This window comes from Sorex fumeus, unplaced genomic scaffold (assembly GCF_029834395.1).
Source record: "Sorex fumeus unplaced genomic scaffold, SorFum_2.1 ptg000098l, whole genome shotgun sequence".
In the NCBI taxonomy this organism is placed as follows: domain Eukaryota; kingdom Metazoa; phylum Chordata; class Mammalia; order Eulipotyphla; family Soricidae; genus Sorex; species Sorex fumeus.
Window position 1 is genome coordinate 78,303,158 of NW_026606155.1, and position 22,987 is coordinate 78,326,144.

Sequence of the window (22,987 nt, forward strand, 5' to 3'; positions counted from 1 at the left end):
AGACAGTTCTCTGAAGAAGATAGATGAATGAATGGCCAATAGGGGAAAAAATGTTCATCATCACTTATTATCCGGGAAATTTAGATCAAGATGATAATGAGATATACCAGAAAGAGTGGTACAGGTGAAAAAATCTGAAAACACTGTATTGGTGCATGTGGTGAAAGGAGAACTTCTATCAACTGATGACGGGAATGTTGTCTGGCTCAACCCTTATAGAAAACAGTATAGAGATTTCTCAGAAAAGTAGAAATAGAGCTGTCATAGGATTTTTTGATATCTACCCCCAGGACACAAAACATTCATTTAAAAGGACACGTGTAGGGCTGAAGTGATAGCACAGGGGATAGAGCGTTTGCCTTGCATGCGGCCAAGCTGAGTTCGATTCCTAACCTCTCATATCATCCCCAAAGAACCACCAGGAGTAATTCCTGAGTGTAGAGCCAGGAGTAACCAATGTGCACTGCCAGGTTGACCCAAAAAGAAAAAAAAGGACAAACATGCACATCAGTATTCATAGCAGCACTATAGGTAGTATATGGAATCAGCCTCAGTGTCCAACAACGTAAACCTCAGTGTCCAACAACCATTGAAGGTGTGGTATATGTACACAGTGGAATACTACGCAGCTTCAAGGAAGCTAAAATTGAATTTATATCATGCAATTTGCTGCAACTTGGATGAAACTGGAGGGTATCACGTTGAGTGAAGTAAGTCAGAAGAAGAAAGAAAAATATTGGATGATCTCACTGACCTGTGCATATAGAATAACCGGACAAGAGAATCTAAGAATTCAAAGGGGGAATGCCAAGGTTATCTGGTCTCTAGATTATTGAACTAAGACTAGAAAAGGAAGAAACCAGGGGCCAGTGTTGGGGAGAAGACAGTAAGAAGAGATAGACAGGAGGTAACCGGGCAGGGGTTGCAACACCTCCTTGACAAAGAGTTGAGATCTCTACAACTGTACCACAGAACCAACACACTGAAAGCATGAAATCCAAAGTAGCACTGTAACACTGTCCTCCTGTTGTTCATCTACTTGCTCGAGTGGGCACCAGTCATGTCTCCATTGTGAGACTTGTTACTGTTTTTTTTTTTTTGTATATCGAATACTCCACGGAGAGCTTGCCAGGCTCTACTGTGCAGGCGGAATACTCTTGGTAGCTTGCCAGGCTCTCCTAGAGGAAGAGAGGAATCGAACCCAGGTTGGTTGTGTGCAAGGCAAACGCCCTACCCAAGTTCAAACACTAAACTTCAAAATATGCTAATCAGGGGCTGAAGCAATAACACGGCGGGTAGGGCGTTTGCCTTGCATGTGGCTGACCCGAGTTCGATTCCCGGCATCCCATATGGTTCCCCAGCACCCCCAGGAGTAATTCTTGAGCACATGAGCCAGGAGTAACCCCTGTGCATCGCCGAATGTGCATCGCCAAAAAAGAAAAAAAATGCTAATCAAGGAGACAGGCTGGTGTGTGGGAGGGAAATTGGGAATACTGGTGGAGGGTAGTTGACACTGGTGGTAGGGTTGGTGTTGGAACCTTGTGTGCTGAAACTCAGCTATAAGCAATAAATATAGTGTCTTAATTTAAAAAAAAACCCTTATATTTAAAACCCAGGCCTAATACCCATCGCTCCCCCCCCCCCCCCACACACACACACCATGACAACTCATAATCAAAAGTGCAGTTAGTGAACGTTTGGTGGTGTATGGACACTCAGCCTCCAATCACCCACCTTATAACCACGTGTTAATTCTCATTCTACCCCTCCCAGATCAACGATTTGTCCTAGGCTCATACCACCACCTAGTGGCCATCAGAGGAAATTCCTGACCGATACTTTCTACCCGTTCCACCAGGTTCCACAGGCTTTTAAAATACACTCCCCTCTTTTCTTCTAACCTCAGGGCTCAATTCACTCTAGTGGAGGCAATTCTCTACCATATTTTTTCCCAATTTCTGCCCCACACTTTCCGCCCTCCCAGTTTCTACCTTTATTGATACTAACAAGCTTAAAGAATGTCTGAAAATGATTAGACACAATTAGATCTAATAAAGAAGCAATATTTCTCATAGATATTTCAGAGATAAAATATTTAAAAAAGCAAATATCCTATATAATCAATGGGAAAATGGTAATTTGGGGTTCATGTGGGGTTAATGAATAAATACAAAGTAAGGCAATGAGATGCCATTTTGTGCTTGTGAAGTTAAAAATAAGTAACACTACGCCCTCTCCTCTCTGGAAAGAAAGATGGCGGCCACATGGGAGCCTTGTGGATAGCAGGCATGAGCCGGGGGAGCAGGGGCGACTAAAACCTCATGGGAAGGGGGGCGTTCCGGTCCGTCCTTCACGCCCTACCGAGGCCACCAGTTGCCCCCCATGAGCGGCTCTACAGCACGGCCACAGCCCCAGAAACACAAGGATTTAATGCAGAACCCAACAGCTTGGAGCAGAAAAGTGAACGGACTATGCGTTAATCCAGGCCATCAAATCTGCTGGAGGGGAAAGGGTGTTGCCCCATTCGCCCTCTCCTCTCTGGAAAGAAAGATGGCGGCCACATGGGAGCCTTGTGGACAGCAGGCATGAGCCGGGGGAGCGGGGGCGACTAAAACCTCATGGGAAGGGGGGCGTTCCAGTCCGTCCTTCACGCCCTACCGAGGCCACCAGTTGCCCCCCGCGAGCGGCTCTCCAGCACGGCCACAGCCCCAGAAGCACAGGGACTTAATGCAGAACCCGGCAGCTTGGAGCAGAAAAGTGAAAGGACTATGCGTTAATCCAGGCCATCATGTCTGTCCGGAGGGGAAAGGGTGTTGCCCCAGTCGCCCTCTCCTCTCTGGAAAGAAAGATGGCGGCCGCATGGGAGCCTTGTGGACAGCAGGTATGAGCCGGGGGAGTGGGGGCGACTAAAACCTCATGGGAAGGGGGCGTTTCGGTCCGCCCTTCATGCCCTACCGAGGCCACCAGTTGCCCCCCACTAGCGGCTCTCCAGCACGGCCACGACTCCAGAGCACAGAAACCAATTTCTGAACTATCTGACTTTCAGTATAAATACTTCCAGGGTCAATAAGTAAAATAGCAGAAATCCAAAACCAACATTTAATTCTTGAACCCAGCTGTAGAAAGCAAATCACGTCACAATGCTTTTTCAGCATGTCTGATTTGGGGGGGGCGGTAAACTCTAAATAATAGTGGTGAATCTTTTATTGAAACAATGAATCTAATCAAAGCAGATAGAGTGTTAACTAGAATTCATCTGCCCCACAGGGACTGGGAGGGGTGGGGGGTGGGGTTTTATTGGGGTTCTTCATGGTAAAAAAAAAGTATTGGTAAAGGGAAATGTGTTTGATATTTGCATGACTGAGACCTAAACCTGAAAGCTTTGTAACCTTTCCCAAGGTGATTCAATAAATAAAAAAAAATAAAATAAAAAAAAAGTAACACTTATTATGTAGTTTACTGAATATTTATTTCTGCAAGGATGGCACTTGCCTTGCATGCAACTAACCTGGATCCAATGCCAGGTATAGGCCCCTGAGTCCCACAAGGAATGATCCATAGGTACAGAGTCAGGAGTAAGCCCTGTGCACTGCCAGATATGGGCCCCCCAAAAAACAAAAGGGGGAAGGAGAAGTAATACTCAGAGTCAACAAGTGAAACAGGATGCCTGCACATAGAGGGAGCAAGAATCATTGTACTGGCCTGACATGTCCCAAAAATAAAGTGAGCACAGGTAGGAAATAGCCAAAAAGCTATATGCAGAGATGGCTCAGTTTGCCTTTTCTCAGACATAAATGCCAGAGAGAACTTACAAGGATGCTAAACAAAGATTTATGTGCAAATATGTTTGTTGAAGCCACATTTATGATGATGATAAATTGGAAGTCCTCTTAAAAGTCCAGTGTTTGAAAAATGCTGAACTGAACTGTGGCAAAAAATAAATGAATAAATAAATAAATAAATAAATAAATAAAACCATATAAAAGACTATATAATGCAGTAGGGACTCCGCATCAGGCTCTGGGGTGGGTGAGGGTCCTCCCCACCCCAAGGGACCCAGCTCCAGCAGCCAACCTCCACTGCCTAACCACTACTATGCTCTAGGCCACTTTCTGGACACTCAGGCGGAGGCTCACGCGAGAATGAAGTCTCACAGCACCCAGATAATGAGAAATTTTGTGACCTTGGACTCTGGACTCAATGGGACCCGGAACAGAGATCCTCTGCCTGTATCCCCCAGTCTCCGGCGACTCAGGGATCGCACCCATAAGCCACACCCTGCCAGTACCAGATAATCTTCTCATCAGCCACCCTCCAGAACTCAGGATGCTCCTCCCAGACAGGAGTATAAAAGGAGGCTCTCAGAATCATGCCACCGGACTCTGTACCAGGCTGTGGGGTGGGTGAGAGTCCTCCCTACCCCAAAGGATCCAGCGCCAGCAGCCGACCTCCACTGCCCAACCACGACCACGCTCCAGGCCAATTTCTGGACCACGTGGCCGTAAAGTGGCCTCACGACACATTATAAGACACTTCCTACCCATTTATGCCTCTTAGAGAGCCCGGCAAGCTACCAAGAGTATCCCACCTGCACGGGCAGAGTCTGGCAAGCTCTCTGTGGTGTATTCAATATGCCAAATACAGTAACGACAATAGGTCTCATTCCCCTGACCCCAAAAGAGCCTCTAATGGTTGGGAAAAGATGATTAAGAAGAGGCTGCTAAAATCTCAGGGATGGGAAGAATAGACACATTACTGGTGCCCATTCAAGTAATTCGACAACCAATGGGATGATAGTGATAGTGATAGTGATAAAGCAGTAATTGGAAATACTAGAGTTTTTGAGAACATAGGGCTGTTCTTGCTATTTTCAGGATAAAAATCCAGAGAAAAGTAGTTAACATATTATCTTAGGGACTGGGAGATAGCGCAGTGGTTAGGGTACATGAGACCTACTCGGGTTCTGATTCCCTGCATCGTATTCCCTGAGCCTAGCCTGGTGTAGTTCTGGAGCCCCCAGCACCATACAGCTGGCCTGGGTGTGCCCTGCACTATATGCAGGGGGGGATTTGGGGAGGGCAGACTAAGGGAGAGGCAAGCAGCATTGAATCATGGAGCCCAAGCACTGAACCGCCCACCAGCCTCTGTAGTGGCAGGAAAAATTTAACTTGCAGAGCAAAGGTTCTCCCTGAGGCATGGGACAAAAGTTTACACTCCGAGGACAGCTGACCATGTCTGGAGAGCTGACGGTGGGGGAGGGTGCTACTGGCATCTCGAAGGCAGAAGTCTGGCCTGCAGAACCCAGAATTCTCTAGCCAGTGTCAGTAGTGCTGAAAGTGAAAGCCCTAGCTTTGAATCCAGACCCTGTCCCTCTCAGCTGGTCAGTTCTGGGCCGACTGCCCGCCACTCAGCACCTCAGTTTGCCCATGAGGTAAGGAATCATGACAGAGAACTCCAAGGACAAAACAGCAAGCAAGACTCTTAGTGTCCTGTATGTATGTATAAAATAAATACTAGTTCAGAGGGCAGAGAGACAGTCCAGGGTTGAAGTATTTGCCTTGCATGCAGTCACCCTCCTGGTTCAATCCCCAGAACTGTAAAAAGGTCTCCTGAGCCCAGCCAGGAGTCACCCCTGAGCACAGAGCCAGGAGTAAGCCCTGAGCACAGCAGAGTGTGGCCCCAAACCCAAAATAATATTAATAATAATAGTTAACTTCTGTTTGAGTCACATTTAAGTAAAGAAAACAATTGTTCACATTTGAATTCTTTTTAGAATGTAAAATTGAGAAAAATGACTTCTTTCTTACCTTTTCATTGCACCTATTAAAATATCCCTTACGGGGACAGAGCAATAGTGCAGTGATCAACATGCCAGCCTTGCATGCGGCTGACCAGGGTTTGATCCCTGGTCATGAGCCTTGCCAGGAGTAATCCCTGAGCATAAAGTCAGGAGTAAGCACTGAGCACTGCCCATTGAGACCCCTTCCCCAAAAAATAAATAAAATATGCCTTAAGAGGCTGAAGTGATGGTACAGAGGATAAAGCACTTGCCTTGCAGCAGCCAACCCACCCCATCCTCAGCACCCTATAAGGTGACTGGCCCCCATACTACCCCTTTGTCATTCTTTTTTCTTTAATTGAATCGCTGTCAGATAGTTACAAAACTTTTATGTTTGAGTTTCAGTCGTACAATGATCAAAAGCCCATCCCTCCACCAGTGCACATTTTCCACCACCAATATCCCAGTATCCCCTCCCCCCCCCCACCATTCTATCCCTGTCCTTGCCTCTAAGGAAGACAATTTCCCTCTTCTTCTCTCTCTACTTTGGGGCATTATGGTTTGTAATAGAGATACTGAGAGGCCATCACGTTTGGTCCTTTATCTACTTTCAGCACACATCTCCCATCCCGAATGATTCCTCCAACCATCATTGCCTTAGTGATCCCTTCTCTATTCCAGCTGCCTTCTCCCCCAGCTCATGAGGCAGGCTTCCAAATATGGAGCAATCTTCCTGGCCCTTGCATCTACTGTCCTTGGGTGTCAGTCTGATATTATGATATTTTATATTCCATAAATGAGTGCAGGCCCCTTTGTCATACTGATGACCTGTTCCATCACCTTGACCCCACCCCCACCCCCCACCTCCACTGCATCATTCAAGAGGGCTTCAGGTTCCAGTAAGAGGAAAGGGCTTGTGCCATGCCACTGGGAGGTCAGTGTGTGTTCCCACCCCCACCCCCACCCCCACCCCGTGTTGCTTATGAATGAGCTGTATGTGAAAAGACAGCTCAACCTTTTTTTTTTTTTTTTTTTTGCTTTTTGGGTCGAGATTGGGCGCGTTCAGGGTGGTATGGCTATAGGGCTGGAGCGATAGCACAGCGGGTAGGACGTTCGCCTTACACGCGGCCAACATGGTCGACCCGAGTTCGATTCCTCCGCCCCTCTCGGAGAGCCCGGCAAGCTACCGAGAGTATTCGATATGCCAGACACAACAACAACAAAGTCTCCAATGGAGACGTTACTGGGCCTGCTCGAGCAAATCGATGATCAACGGGAGGGCCTTTACCTTTACCTTTTGGGTCACACCCAGCAATGCTCAAGGGTTACTCCTAGCTCTGCACTCAGGAATTACTCCTTGCGGTGCTCCGGGAACCATCTGGGATGCTGGGAATCGAACCCGGGTTGGTCGTGTGCAAAGCCAATGCCCTACCCACTGTGCTATTGCTCCAGCCCCACAGCTCAACCTCTTGATCTTACTTTTTTTCAGATTTTTTTTGTAACTTCCCCACTCCCCCACATTCATATGAATATACTCAACCTTATTATTATTTTTTAATTTATTAGAGGGAATGGGTTGGGGCTACACCTCTGAGTGCTCGGGGAGCTCTCCTGGCTCTGCGTTCCTGGCAGTGCTGGAGGGACCACATGGTGCCCAGTGCTGGTTCCCAGCCCCATGAGCCACTCACTCCCAGACCCCTCTCTGACTGGCGGCTGCTGTGTCTGACTCCTACTGATGCCAGAAAGGAGAGAAAAGGCAGAAAGCGGTATTACTCCACACCTGCTTTTCCATGAAATTGCTCTCCATGTCTCTCTGCTCTGCGCTTTACCATCTATCCACTCTGATGCTAACACACAATAATTCACCTTGCTGAGTAAACAAACAGAACAGTGAGATTTGTGGGGAGGTGGGGGAGGTGGAACACTGCCAGTGATGTTCAAGGCTTACTCCTGATTCTGTGCTCAGGGATCACCCCTGGTAGCGTCCATAGACTGTTTTGGGGATTGAACCCCTGTTGGCTGTCTACAAGGTAACAAGGCCCTACCCACGAACCTATCTCTTCAGCCCGTGAGATGGTGCTTTGCTGGATGCATATCTCTGGGACAAGGTGAGGATCTCGGGCCCCAGGATATGAGGCCAGCGGGGCATCAGGTGGCACTGGAGTGCTAAGACCCATCCTGGCTCACCCACACCATGGGCCTCCATCCACATGCTCCTGCTTTGCTCTTGCCTTGTCGGCTTGTCCTGAAAGATGCTGCGATGACCTACTTCCCGGCAAAACCATCTGCACAGCTGCCAGGGCAAGCAGTCGGACAGGGCAATGGCTGAGCTGGAAAAGGTTGCAGTTTTCCAGGAAGCTTCCCCCTCACCCCAGTCCCAAGCTCCTAACTCCTCAGTCAGTGAGAGCAGCACTCTTCCCACAGCTGTGAGGGCTGGATAGAGCGGGCTGGATGCTGCAGACTTCAGCGTGTCACTCTAGGGGTCAGTTTTCCCAGGTCAGGCCTAGAAGAAGGACACCGGGAACAGGCCACGATGCATGTGTCCAACTTCCAGCACTGCAGCTATTTGTGCTGGACATTGTGCCCATGGTGGACTGTGGGCAAGAACACCCCTGGAAATATGCTTTCTTTTCTCTTCTCTTCTCTTCTCTTCTCTTCTCTTCTCTTCTCTTCTTTTTCTTTTCTCTTTTTTTGGGGGTCACACCCAGCGATGCATAGGGATTACTCCTGGCTCATGCACTAAGGAATTACTCCTGGCAGTGCTCGGGGGACCATATGGGATACTGGGAATTGAACCCAGATCTGCCGCGTGCAAGGCAAACTCCCTACCTGCTATGCTATGGCTCCAGCCGAGAATATGCTTTCATTCATGTAACACCTATGGGTGCCCCAAACAATGGCATTCATGGCTTCAGAGAGCCTGGATGAATTATCTCCATTTTCAGATTAGGAAAAGAACTTCACAGGACTTGAGAGATTTGCCAAGGGCCCAGGATGGCTCATCTGAGCCAGGACTTGAATGTCCCTCCCTCTGTGTTCCTCCTGCCAGAGGACAAATGATACTCACCTCACCACACATGCCACATGCCTCTGCGACAGACCAGTCACACGGCACATCATGGCCAAAAATGCATTACTTAGTTTTGGTTGCTGGGTAATTGGTTCTTTTTAGGGGACGTGGGGAGGGCACACCCAGCAGCACTCAGTTCTGGCTCTGGGTCACTCCTGGTGGTGGAACTTGGCAGTGTTAGGGATCAAACTGGGCCTTCTGCAGGCTGACTATGTGGTCTGGCCCTTTGTTCCATCTCCCTGGACTCAAAAGTGTCTGCTTTGTTTTCACTGCAAGGCTAAATCATGGCCTGCTAAACTCTTCCAGTCTACTTCTGTGGTTTTCTTCACCAATCGTGGTGTCCAAGGTCTTTGTGCCACTTTGTTCCAAGTGTGCACTCCTTCTGGAAATCTACTTCTGAAGGCTGCATGTCCCTGAAACAGAATCTTCCCCAGCCTACATGCGGTCCCTGTGACTGCCAGCATCATTACAGCTTCTCAGAGCAATCGCACAGGATTATACAAGTCTGCGGGGAGAGATGTGCAGATCTAACACGGTTGCTTGTCAACCAACTCGTAAAACTCAAGCTGTAGAATGGTGGAAGACTTGAAACTTTTTTTTAACTGTTAAAAGGTGATATCGAATAAGACAGAATACAGGAACATATATTTGCAAACCATAACTTATGACAAAGGAGCCAAGAGCATACAATGGAAGAAGAAAAAATTTCTTCCACAAATAATGTTGGAAAAGTTAGCTATCCACATGCAAAAAAAGAAACGAGACCATTCCTCACACCATAGACAATTCAAAATGAATTAGATACTGATATTAGACCCGAATACATAAAATGCATGCAGGAACTCTGCATGTTATCAATTTCAGGGGCATCTTCAGTGATTCTACTCCATTGGCAAGGAAAACAAAAGCAAGAAATAAACAAAAGAGATCACATGGAAGTAAAAAGCTTCTGCACTTCAAATGAAAGTAGGGCCTACAGAAAAAGACATCTTAATGAATGGGAGAAAATATTCACACAGCATACATCTGACAAAGGGCTAAGAGCCAAGTCATAGAAAGAACTCCAAAACAAACAAACAAAAAAAACCATCAAAATGTGGAGAGAGGAACTGAACAGACACTTCTCCAAAGACACACAGAAATGGCCAACAGACACATGGAAATGGGTTCATCTTCACTGACCATCAGGGAAATGCAAATCAAAATGACAATCACATATCACCTCATCCAGTGCTGGCAGGGATGTGGAGAAAAATGAAGCCTCATTCAACTCTTTGTAGGAATGTACTCCAGGTCAGCGTCTTGGTTAAATAGCATGGAGGCTTTTCATAGCACTGTAGCACTGTCCTTCCATTGTTCATCGATTTTTTTTGAGAGAGCACCAGTAACATCTCCATTGTGAAACGTTGTTAGTGTTTTTGGCATATCAAATATGCTACGGGCAGCTTGCCAGGCTCTGCCATGCAGACAGGATACTTTCAGTAGCTTGCTGGGCTCTCGGAGAGGGATGGAGGAATGGAACCCGGGTTGGCCACGTGCAAGGCAAACACCCTACCCGCTGTGATATCGCTCCAGCCCCCCCTTTTTTATGAGGCCTTTTATAAAACTGAAAATAGAACTACCATATATTTCAAAGATTCAACTCCTTGGCACCTCTCACCAGGACACTGTTGCTGTCACTGTCCTCCCGTTGTTCATCGATTTGTTCGAGCAGGCCCAGTAACGTCCCCATTGTGACAACTGTTACTGTGTTTGGCATATCGAATAGGTCACAGGAGCTTGCCAGGCTTTGCCGTGGGGGCGAGATACTCTCGGTAGCTTGCCAGGCTCTCCGAGAGGGGCGGAGGAATCGAACTCGGGTAGGCCATGTTGGTCGCTTGCAAGGCAAACGCCCTACCCACTGTGCTATCGCTCTAGACCATCCCCAGGACACAAGAGCATTAATTTGAAAAAATATACGCATACCTATATTCATGGCAGTGCAACAACCCAGATCTGGGAACAACCCAAATATCTAACAACAGATGAGTTAATCAAAACACGATGGAGGAAGGGAAAAAGAAATTTCTTGCATTCACGACAACTTGGATGAAAATGGAGGGTGACAGGCTAAGTGAAGTGGGTGAGGAGAAGGACACACGGTCGTTGATCTCTTGTTTGTGGAGTGTGAAGAAGCGCAGTAGGGCCCGGAGGGACTTTCTCCGGTTCTGAGACTAGTTGTGCACACAGGGTAGTACCACAGAACACCCGTCATGCTGCAGACCCAGCGCCACCAGGAGCTGCCTTCACACTCATCACTTTTGTTGAACCCTCCAGCTGGGGAATAAGCTAGAAACTTATTTTGCTCATGGTATCCAGGCAAAGAACTAGCCCCATTCTGTCATCCAACTTGAGCAAAGTTTGGCCAGAAACGAAGTGAAACTAAGGGAAATGCCGGGTCTTCAACGTCATTCTTCCCGCCGACCTTTCAATGGGAAGCAACTGTCGCCACCCTGTGGTCATATGTGGGTACTGCAGGGAAAGGGGCTGGCTAGGGCTGCTCTGAATCTTCCACTTCAGATAGGTTTCTCCTTTCTCTTTCTCCACTGGATATTATTAAGAAAATAGGTGGGTGGGGAGGCGGGGCTAGGCAGAGAAATACCAGAGAGGGTAGGGCATTTGTCTTACGTGCAGTTGACACAGCTTCAATTCCCATCTCTGTGTTTGTTTGTAACCTCTTTCTTTGTGCTCTGTTGACTTGTAAATATTGTTTTTCTCGTCTTAAGTCCTTCGTGTAATTAATTCAGAGCAATGTCCCTTTTGTATGGACACAAAAAGATAGTTAATGCTATGCTTTTATAAATTGGGAGTTAATTGAATCTGAATGATATTTTCCTCCTGGACATCTGTTCTCTCAATTTAAACCTCAGTTGCTCTTACTTCCTAGCACCCCAAAAGCAGAGTCCCGACGAGGGACTAGATGGATCCAGGGCAAGCTGTGAGCCATGTGCTACCTGGCATCGAAATGGGCCTGGCCAAAGTTTCATAAAGCTTAACTCTAAGTTAAGAGCATGGTCATGAACAAATGCTGTCATGATCCAAAAAGCAATTACTAGATTCAGACCCTGCTAGGGTTAGGAAAGATTAATCCAGTCTGAGCACTGTAGTCTGAGTCTGTGGCGAGATGTCCCCGGTAGAGTCACCCTACAAGCTCAATGTACCTCTTACTGTGTCCATACAAAATAACTAATATTAAGAAGTAGAATTAAGATGTTAACTAAGATGTTAATTCAATTATTGGACTAAGGAGAAGAGGAACGCCCTTAAGTAGTATTTTGTCCTTGAGCAGAAGAAAGGCTTTTGATATGTTGACTGTGCTACCTGATGGATGGAGTGTGGTGGCTACCCCCAATGCTGGGGAGTTGGAGGGAGAGAGACCAGGGCAGCAAGATGGAGCATGGAGAGACTAGCAAGGGGGACAGAAGGAGAAGAAAGTAGGGGAAGAATGCAGGAGCAGGCATGTAGAGAGACAAGAAATGCGGCTGTGAGATAGAGCGTGGAGAGATGAATGGAAGAGACAGGAAGAGACAGGAATGACGGGCAGTGTGAGACTAGAATGGGGAGCTCAGTGAGACTGGAACAGGCACGTGGAGAGAATGCAATAAATGGCAACTGATCACCAACCAGGCTGGCCCTCATTTCCTCCTTCGTCTGCCCCATGGCCTGGGCCACCCCGGGTGTGCAAGCAGCCCGAGTCCACCAAACGCAGGCGGTGAGAGAGAGAGAGCCACGAGGGCTTTCCCTAGCCACCCGGGAATTATACAGTTGGTGGTGTTTTGCTTTGTTTGGGGGTCACACCTGGCTATGCTCAGGGCTTACTCCTGCATCTGTGCTCAGGGATCACTCCTGCTGGGCTCGGAATGACCACAAGAGGTGTCAAGAATTGAACTGTGGTCGAGCATGTGCAAGGAAAGCGCTTCACCCTCAGCACTATGACTCCAGCCCATGCTTTGGTTTTTGTAGGTTGGTTTCTGTAGTACTGGGTACTGAACCTAGATCTCACACATGCGCTTTGATACTGACTCATCTCCCTGACCAAGAAGTGTTATTTGAGGCTGGGTGTGTAGCTCAGTGTTCAAACAGTTCCTTTGACTAGTTGAGGCCCTGAGTGAGAGAGAGAGAGAGAGAGAGAGAGAGAGAGAGAGAGAGAGAGAGAGAGAGTGTGTTATTTTTTTCTATTTGCAAAGTAAAGGCAATGAGTGCATTTTAACATGGGTGTAACATTGATTTTATGTCAACATTTATTTATTGAGGGTTTTCATTTGGGAGGGCTCTCCAGCGGTGCTCAGTGTCCTCAGGGCTACTCCTGACTGCATTTCTACAGTGTGGGCCTGATGGTTGGGTGCTCAGGCAGGGCATGCTCGGGGCCACCCTATTTATTTGGGGAGGGGCACGTAACGAACTCAGGACCTCACACATGCACAGCATATGCTCTGCTGCGGAGCTATATCCCAAGCCTCTATATTTCTATTTCAAAGTCTTACAGGAGGCAGAGAGAGGGAAGAGCAGGGAGGGAAAGGAAGGGGTGAGCGGAAGAGAGGGGAGCGTCTCAGGCACCTTGATTGTGGGAGGGGGCACAGTAACAGTACATTAGGGTCTTGAATGCTAACACAATTGTTAAAACACGGCCTCAACTATGATTAACATTTTTTTTAACATTTTTACAAATTTTACTTCTTTATTTACTGTGTGTTTTGGAGCAACTCTGGGTTGTGCTCAGGGCTTCCTCCTGGCAGTGCTCAGGGATCACTCCTCGTGGGGCTTCTGGGACTAGATGGGGTTCTAGAGATTGAACCGGATTGACTATGTGTGAGGCAAGCTAAACCTTTCCTATGTCCCTGGCCATAACAATTGATTTAATTAAATTAATTTATTTATTTATCTTTGCTTTTTGGGTCACACCTGGGTTTACTCCTGGCTTTGCACTCAGTCATTACTCCTGGCGGTGCTTGGGGGACTATATGAAATGCTGGGAACCAAACCCTGGTCGGTGGCGTGCAAGGCAAATGCCCTACCCGCTGTACTATGCTCCAGCCTCTAACACTTGATTTTAAATAAATAAATGTTAACTCTGTCTTTCCCATGGAGGATAATTTGAAAGTGATCAAGTCAAGAAGAGCAAACAATTTCAAAACTCCAGACCAAACGCAAAGGTGGGTCTGTGGCAGGTATTGGGAGAAGACCGAAATAGAATAAAGGCAGCAGAGGAAGTGACTTTCAAGAGCACTTCTGAGTCAGCCCAGAAGGAAGAAAAGACCTCCCCTTTGAGGCTGGGTACACTGCTCCTGCGGTAGAGCCTTGTGTGTGAGGTCCAAGGGCTGGCTCCCCCAGGAGGAAGGGAACCAAAGGCAGACTTTGCAACATACTCAGTGCAAACGTGTCCTCTACTGAGAATCCCCACCACCACCACTACCACCCTCCCAATGTAATGGCATTAAATTGAAGCTGCCCTGGGAAGCAGCTGATCTTAGCAGCTCTCTGAAGTGTTGGTTTCTTCTTCTAGGCCGCCCTCCACACAGACTCTGAAAAAAAATTAAGTTTTTTTTTTCCTTTCCTCCAGGCACTGGTTATGTTTTTTAGTGTCTGTGATGAAAGGAGGGGATAATTTTTAATGGAATAAGTGGCCTCAGTGACTAATGATAGCTGTAGGGGAGGAAAAGTAATTTCCTTCTATCTGCTTAACTTCTTAGTTGAGATGTCCCTGAGTAAGAGACAGAGGAACAGCAGAAAAACAGGGGAAAATTTAACAACCTGTATTCTGCTGCATATATGCACTCCACACTCATCCCATGATGGTGATAGTTCTGAGAAAGGTGTTGTTAGTGTTGTCACGGAGTAAACGTCAGAGAACCGTATTTCACAGAATAATCACCACCACTGCATACTTGTCTTGCCCTTTTAAAAGTAACACTGAAGGAATTTTCAATGAAAGCTTTAGTAGGTAAAGGAATATACATAATAACCTCTCAGTACCTGTATTGCAAACCATAATGCCCAAAAGGAGAGGGGGGGGGAGGAAGGGAGGAGGGGAAAGAGAAAGGAAGAAGGAGAGGGAAAGAAAGAGGGAGAGGGAGAGGAGGGAGATAGAAAGAGAGGAGAAAAGAAAAAGGAAGGTGCCTGTCATAGAGACAAGGTTAGTGCAGGAGGGAAACTGGGGACATTAGTGGTGGGAAATGTACACTGGTGAAGGGAAGAGTGCTGGAACATCATATGATTAAAACAATTATGAACAACTTTGGAACTGTGTATCTCATGATGATTCGATAAAGAAATAAGTAACAAAAAAAAGGAAAGCTTTGCATGAATGGTTGCACGCCACTTCCTTGCAAAAAATAATCCTAAGTGGCATAACATCTGCAGGGAAATATATTTACCCAGACTTAGATGGTAGAACCTGCAACACACCTATTTTTGGCACATCTCTATGCAGCTGAGACAGCCAGGAAAACTGAATGATAATGATTTGGCCTAAGTCGTGCACCTAAAATAAATCCTCAGCTAAAGACAGGGATATTGAGGTCTGGGGAGGGCAGGCCAGTTAGAAGAAGCTACCAAGAAAGTAGCAATGAGAGGACTATTGTGCAGATTTTAGTTTTGTTTCATTGTGGGGGTACATTCCAGTGGTGCTAGGGGCATATCCCTGGCTCTGTGCTCAGGATCATTCCCAAGTCATGCTCAGAGGAGCATGCGGTTCCTGGAAGCACACCCAGGCCTTTTGCATGCAAAGCATGCCTGCTGTAGGACTGGAGTGATAGCAGAGCGGGTAGGGCATTTGCCTTGCACATGGCCAACCTGATTTCGATTCCCAGCATCCCATATGGTCCCCCGAGCACCAGCAGAAGTAATTCCTAAGTGCAAAGCCAGGAGTGACCCCTGAGCATCAACGGGTGTGACCCAAAAATTTTTTTAAAAATTAAAAAAAAAAAAACATGCCTGCTGCATTCAGCCATCTCTCAGGCTCTTGTTGTGCAAATTTCAGTTGCTCTCTTCTCCACTGTTTGAGAGTTAATATACATCTTCAATAATTCTATTAGTAAAATCATAAATGAGACCTAAGAATCAGATAAACACAAGACAATTATCTTCGATTTATGTCTAGGCAATTTCATTGTCATCTGGAGTGATGGCCTATTTAGAAAACACTTAGAAATGATTTCACTTAGAGCAGTCGTGTATACTAAAGCTTTACTTTTGTTTCTCTGAACAGAGAGGCTACCTGTTTGTAGGTGGATAAATTCAAATCCTCCCAGCAAGGTAAACAGAAGCTCAAGCAATTTGATCAAGGTCACATCACTAATAGCTGATGGAGCTAGCATCTAATCAGGTGTCCTTGGGAAGTCTTAGGTTAATTGTGGGTTAAAATTCACATCAGGGGTCTAAATAAATCAGAGGGTGAATGCTTGCACATGGCCACCACCTGAGTTCTATCCCCAGCAACACATATGGTCCCTGAGTCACCCACAAGTGAGCACTGAGGGCAGAGCCAGAAGCCCTGAGCACTGCCTGGTGTGTCCCTGCGCTCCCCCCTCCACCACCCCCTAAAAGAGGAGATGGCATGTGGCAGTGCCCTCACATAACCTCAAGGGGCTAGCAGAAACAGTTCTTGGATCTGAACATCTTCAATCAAGCTCTTTCAGACCTCCGTGCTCTTTTACTAGCTATTTTCTGATAAATTTCTGCTCCAACCTCAACCCCCCTGGTCAAATGTTGCTTCTGCAAAGATCCATATCGAACAGCTATTCCTATCTACTCCCAAGCAAAGTAAATTAATTATTGTGGTCAGAATATGCGTCCATCTACCAAAACGGTTGCTAAGAGACTCTGCAACAACCTCTCCACTCTTCGCCCACCCCAGACTAGGAATCTTAATAAGCAGAGCTGCCTTCTGCATCATGCCTGGCTTATAACATTGCTGACTAAATAGGTCAATACTCAGTAATAAAAAGAAGGTGGTTGATAAACATAGGCTTTTGGTGTCCAGGAAGCTGCTGTTTCTTTTCCACACTGATGATCAAGCTGTGGGTATTAATGGAAACTTGGAAAGCCTTTTCCATAACAACATCCGGGTGACTAAGCAAGCACTTACTGAGTTAAAAGGGCAGATATTTGTTATCTCAAAAGAGCGGGTCCAAAACAGAACAGGTAAGCCGGAAAGAACAGATGGCAAATGACAGGAATGATTTAAAGGCTCCCCAAAAGGTTGGCAGGAAGACCCACCTGATTTGTCCATATTCTAGTTCTATGCTAGATTTGCAAACTTGCTGATTCTAATCATAGGCACAAATCAATTCGTAAAATCAGTTTTAAATAGATGATAATCCCAAGAGTTACTTTTACACAATGACTTAAAATTATGGTAATAAAAAAGAAATAATATACCAGTCTTCCGCCCCCGCGCCTGGGTGTTCCTTCCCGGAGCCCCTTGGAGGGAAGCGGGTTGAGCTTTCCTCCCCGCCCCGACCAGGGCTCCAGCAGCCGAAGACCTCCAGGACCAGCCACCACCATGCTGAGACCACTCTCCGCACACATGAAGGTACTGGCAGAGGGACAAAGCCACGCGGGTTCCGGGGCCGAGACCTCCAAGCCTACTCGAATTGGAGTCGAGCATCTTCCACCCAGATCCTCCAAATTCCAGTAGGCGGGGGTCACACCCACCACCTGGCCCCCTGGCACCGTGTAATCCCATCAGCGGCCAAGACTCAGAGACTATAAAATCCAGATCCCGGAATCAGATTTTTTTTTATGACATCTTATTGTCTTATTCCTACTTTGGACAAACTTGCAGGCTATCGAATGTAGCCTGCCCACAGGGCAGAGTCTGGCAAACTCCCCGTGGCGTACCAAATATGCCAAATACCAGTAACAATGATGGGTCTCATTCTCCTAAATAGCCTTGAATATAATCTCAGGGCTAGGATGAAAGAGACGTTACTGGGGCCTGCTCGAGGCAATCGACGAATAACAGGATGATGAAATGAAATGAAATGAATATACCAAATCATAAGTCAGTATCATTCACAACTTTCATAAGATTCAAGAGCATGTGATATTTTTTAGGAAAGCATAAAATCAAGCGGAAGCTCACATAAGCAATCCACAGGGACTGATATTTGCTGGCAGTGTGCTTCGGTTACGGCCAGAGAAAGAATGCACATTTTTCCTTAGAACACACTCACACGGGCAGCCATCTGAAGTGAGCTCTTGGGTTTCAAACTAAACTAAACATGTTGCAGCATAAGCTCATTGATCCAGGGTTATTTAGGATTGGCAAGGATATAGAACAGGGCTTGGGAACAAGGTAGCTGATCATAAGTGGTGGCTCATCACTCATGATTTCAATTTCAATTTTTGCCTATAAAAATCATTAAATAGGCACCAACAGCCCTGGTCCAGAGACATAGGAACCAGTCCCGGATGGCACCACAGCACCAGGGATCCCTCGGGCCCCATACCAAGTCAATTTCACCGGGGCACCCCAGATGGAGCAGGTACAGTCTCCCGGCCTACTCCTGAGGGAATCCTGGCTCCAAGAGCTTCCACAAGAAAGGCCCAGGTATGCAGTTACCAGTACTAAATCTCCACGCTGCATGTAGGCGGAGGCACCACTCAGTCCCACCCGGGCTCTCCGAGCACTCCTCAGCCTGGCTGTCACACCCTTAGCTACCACCGGGTACCATCTTGGTGCACCAACAGTCCTGGTCCAGAGACTCCCAACTGAATCCCAAAATGGATTAGTGACCTAAAGAGATGTCTCTGGAACCCAACCATCTACAATCTAGGATCCCAGAAGTGCGGCCACTTTGCAGCTCTGGGAACTCTCATGATATTCAAAATGGTCACAGTCCTCCCATTGTTCATCGATTTGCTCGAGAGGGCCCAGTAACGTCTCCATCATGAGACTTGTTGTTACTGTGTTTGGCATATCAAATATGTCAGAGGTAGCTGCGGGCAAGATACTCTCGGTAGCTTGCCGGGCTCTCCGAGAGGGGCGGAGGAATCGAACTCAGGTCGGCCATGTTGACCGCTTGTAAGGCAAACACCCTACCGCTGTGCTATCGCTCCAGCCCAGTGTAATATAAATTATCTAGCACCTGCCCCTGGCAGGCAGGCTTGAGTGGTGTGGGAAAATTCAGGCAAAGTATTGGGGAAATTGTCTGCCATAGAGGCAGGGTGAAGACTGGGATGGTGGTGGTGGTGGTGGGGGGAGGTACTGGGGATATTGGTGGTGGAAAAAGTGCACTGGTGTAGGATCGGTGTTCGATCATTGATTGGCTGAATCTCAAACGTCTATCCAAGTATTGTTTTTTTTAGAAAAACATTATAGTCCATAGTAAAAAACTTAGGGAAAAATCAAGGGAAATGATCAGGCCACAATTGAACAATTTAACATTCTTTCGTTTTTTGAAATACGAAACTCTTAAACTCTTCCTGTTGGTACCTCCTCTTGGCCATAGATAGTATCATCTCTAAGAATCAAAGCAGATGCTGTTGGGTCGACTTTTGAAGAATTTTTTCAAAAATAGTGGGCAGTGACTTAAAGAGGCAGTCTGCTGGGGAACAATGCCTGAAAGGGAAGACACGGGGTCCGGGCCCTAATTTTTCAGTGGTGATAACTAACACCAGATACTCCTTCCCTCACACAATAGACAAGAACAAGACTATGGAACCCCTGTCAATAGGAGAGACGAGAGGTCTTGAAATACCTTCCATTCTCCTCTGGATAGCTTACAGACACTGTAGGATGAGGAGAAAGGGGAAGTCAAGGGAAGAAGTGGAGTGTTAATGATTTTAAAAGCAAATAGAAAAATTTCACAGTGGCAGAACACAGCAGGTACCTTCGATGTTCTGTGGGCCCACAACGTTCAGGGCTTGGTGGGCTGGATACTCCACCCGAGGCCTGGCAATGCCCAGCTGCTCCATGACGCCATGAAGCAGCCTCTGGATGTCTGTTTCTGAGACCCGGTCAGGGGTGCGAGGGCTATATGCAGATGCTGGCAGGGAGCCAAATGCCAGCCAGAACAATAGGCCAGCAAGTGTGACAGAGATCATCCTGGAGACCATTTTTAACCTGCAGAAAAGAGATCGAACAGTGATGGGCCACATTTGATAATTGTGATGAGGTAAACACGCAACCACTCTAGGAGGTGATTTCAAAGGCCCCTCCAGAAAGGGACTGCAATGAACCATCCCTACAAGTATCTGTTTTCTTTGAATTTGCATTAGGTGTCCAGTTATGGGGGCTGGAGCAATAGCACAGTGGGTAAGGCATTTGCCTTGCATCCAGCCAACCCAGGTTTGATTCCTCCACCCCTCTCGGAGAGCCTGGAAAGCTACCAAGAGTATCTCGCCCACATGGCAAAGCCTGACAAGCTTCCATGACATATTCAATATGCCAAAAACAGTAACAACAAGTCTCACAATTTGTTTTGGGATGTTACTGGTGCCTGCTCGAGCAAATTGATGAGCAATGGGGGGACAGTGCAGTGCAGTGCTACAGTCCAGTTATGGGAAAGTGTGCAAGAAATAAAAGGGAAGGTGTGTAAGAAACAAAAGAAATAGAGGCTGGTGACATAGTACAGTGGGTAGGGAGCTTGCCTTGCACACAGTCAGCCCACGCTCAATTCCCAGCATCCCACTAGGATATGGTCCCTTGAGCATTACCAGGATTCATTTCTGAGTGCAGAGCCAGGGTTAACCCCTGGGCACTGCCAAAAAAAGGGGGAATTTGTACTGCTTTTTATCTGACTCTGAAAGTTCTGCATTATCCCCAACCCCATTGCCTTGCCCTTTTGGAGTAAATGAACTGCACTGCACTGCATTGCAGTCGTTCATCTATTTGCTCAAGCGGGCCCAGTAACGTCTCCATCGTGAAACTTGTTGTTACTGTGTTTGACATATTGAATATGTCAGGGGTCGGAGGAGATACTCAGTAGCTTGCTAAGCTCTCCGAGAAGTGCGGAGGAATCGAACCCAGCTCGGCCGGGATGACTGCATGCAAGGCAAACGCTCTACCACTGTGCTATTGCTCCAGCCCAGAGTAAATGAACAAGGACAACAAATTTGAGAAAGGGAGATTGGCACCAGCACTCTCCCCAGACTTGAGGAAGAAAAGATTCCCCTGAAGGAGTGAGGCAAACACAAATATAATGAAGCAAGGAGGGCCTGAGAGATGGGGCAAGGGTTAGGTTGCTTGTCTTGCATGTGGCCCTCCCAGGTTCAGACTCTGGAACTATATATGGTTCCCCCCAGCACCACGAGAAGTGATCTCTGAATACAGAGCCAGAAGTAAGCGCTGAGCACATCTGGGTGTGGCCTGAGCACAGGGGGGTGTGGCCTAAGCCCCCTACCAGCCAAAAGAATTAAGGAAAGATTGGAGGAGCAAAAAGGAGTAGTTTTTTTTTTTTTGCCAATAGCTGACACAGAAGCTCTAATCCCTAACTCAGCCCTGGCCTGCCCTTCAGTCTATTAGGAAAGATGAGGGGAGGTAGGGGTTGTCTGATCCATAACATACGAGCTAGGGGACTTGAGAAAATGTCTCCACCTGTTCTCCAAAAAAAGAAAGAAAGAAATATGGAAAGCGGATGCCTTGGAGACTTGTGTGGGGACACAGGTAAGACATGTCAGAGGGCAAAGTCGCCATGAAGACCCCTGCGCATGAGTGGCAATCACTGATATAGACAATAATGACGTCCAGTTCTGGAGGTTAAATTTTGCACAATAGCATGAGCAGGAAGACAGAACGAGTGAAGGTTAGGAGCAAACCATCAGGGGCTTGTCCTAAATGCTGGTTGCTATGGCAACAGAAGCCTGCAGACCGAGGGAACAAATATTCCTGTTTCCCTGCGGCTGCTTTGCCACCTAGGATGCAGGCTTCCAGGAAACCCTCCTTCCCAGTCTTTTATGGAAAGGGCGGGGGTGCAATTTCTCAACGAGAACAGAAATAAATATCCATATCTCCTTATGATGATCATCATGACGATGGTGATGATAATGATGATCATCATCTTATTTTTGAAGGGGACTTTTTTTAGCTCCCTTTGGCTAAAGAACCTTGCTCCCCCAAGAACCAGTCTAGCTGTGATGCTGATGGGAGCGGCAGAGAACGGCCTCTCTAGCCGGCTCCATCTTTCCCGGTCGGCTCGAAACGCACACGTCGTTGGGCTCCGGTGACCCCCCGCGACCAGACCCACTCGCATCGTTGCGATGCGCGAACCTCCTCGTCCCTGGGGTTCCATCAGCCCAACACGCCGACCCTCCTCCCATCCTTTGTCCCGGCCTCCGGCAAGGCGCCGGCTCCACTCCCGGCCCGAAAGACCTCGCCTGTCTCGGGTGGGCGCCCGGGGTGGGGCGGCCCCCGCGGGGGACTCACCGAGGGGCGGCGGGCGCCTGCCTGCAGGGTCGGGGCCTGGCTGGGCGCCGGGCGGGAGCCGGGGATCAGTGTGGCTCGTGCGTCACCTCCCGCCGCATCTCAGCCCCGCCCCGGCGCCGCCCTTGGCAGGTGGACGCCGCGTCCCCGGGACTCAGGGACCGCACGCTGGCGTCTCCTGCCCCCAACTCGGCCGCCTTTAACCCACGGTTCACGTTTCCCTACAACAGCACCCCGGGAGACCCTCTGCTCCTCTACACCCCCGTGCAAGCGCCTGGCCGTTTCTTAAACAATGATGTTCCAGGAGCGGCACTGTTCACCCCCAGTTGCACATCTTTTTTTTTTTCTTTGCTTTTTGGGTCTCACCCAGCGATGCTCAGGGGTTACTCCTGGCTCTGCACTCAGGAATCACTCCTGGCGGTGCTCGGGGGACCATATGGGATGCTGGGAATCTAACCGTGATCGGCGCAAACGCAAACGTAGTATCGCTCCAGCCCCCCAGTTGCACATCTTTTGGTTCAGGGCTCGAGATGAGGATCTGGGAACAGCACGACTGTATTTGGTTGTAGGGTATCCTGCCGTTACTTGGGGATATGCTCCTAGTTCTCCTGAGCCAGGCTGTTCCCTGGCTTTGCTTGAGGAAGGCAAGGCCGGGAGTGGGGGGTGAGATTTGAACCCAGGTCTCCCGCATGGAAAGCACGGACTCAGTCCCTTTGGGTTCTCTCTGGGCCCT

At 47.8% G+C, this 22,987-nt stretch overlaps 1 protein-coding gene across 2 annotated transcripts in view; it reads right to left on the reverse strand.

Annotated features, from left to right (window-relative positions):
- The window catches only part of SCG5 (secretogranin V), a 73,147-nt gene extending 50,686 nt beyond the window's left edge, over nucleotides 1–22,461 (reverse strand). For both annotated transcript variants that reach the window (XM_056133699.1, XM_056133698.1), the window contains exons 1-2: nucleotides 22,258–22,461; nucleotides 19,724–19,956 (exon numbers count right to left, since the gene is read on the reverse strand). In XM_056133699.1, coding sequence (XP_055989674.1) covers nucleotides 19,724–19,949 — 226 coding nt within the window. In that variant the 5' untranslated portion in view covers nucleotides 19,950–19,956; nucleotides 22,258–22,461. The remainder of the gene's footprint in view (nucleotides 1–19,723; nucleotides 19,957–22,257) is intronic.
- Nucleotides 22,462–22,987: the final 526 nt, after the last annotated feature.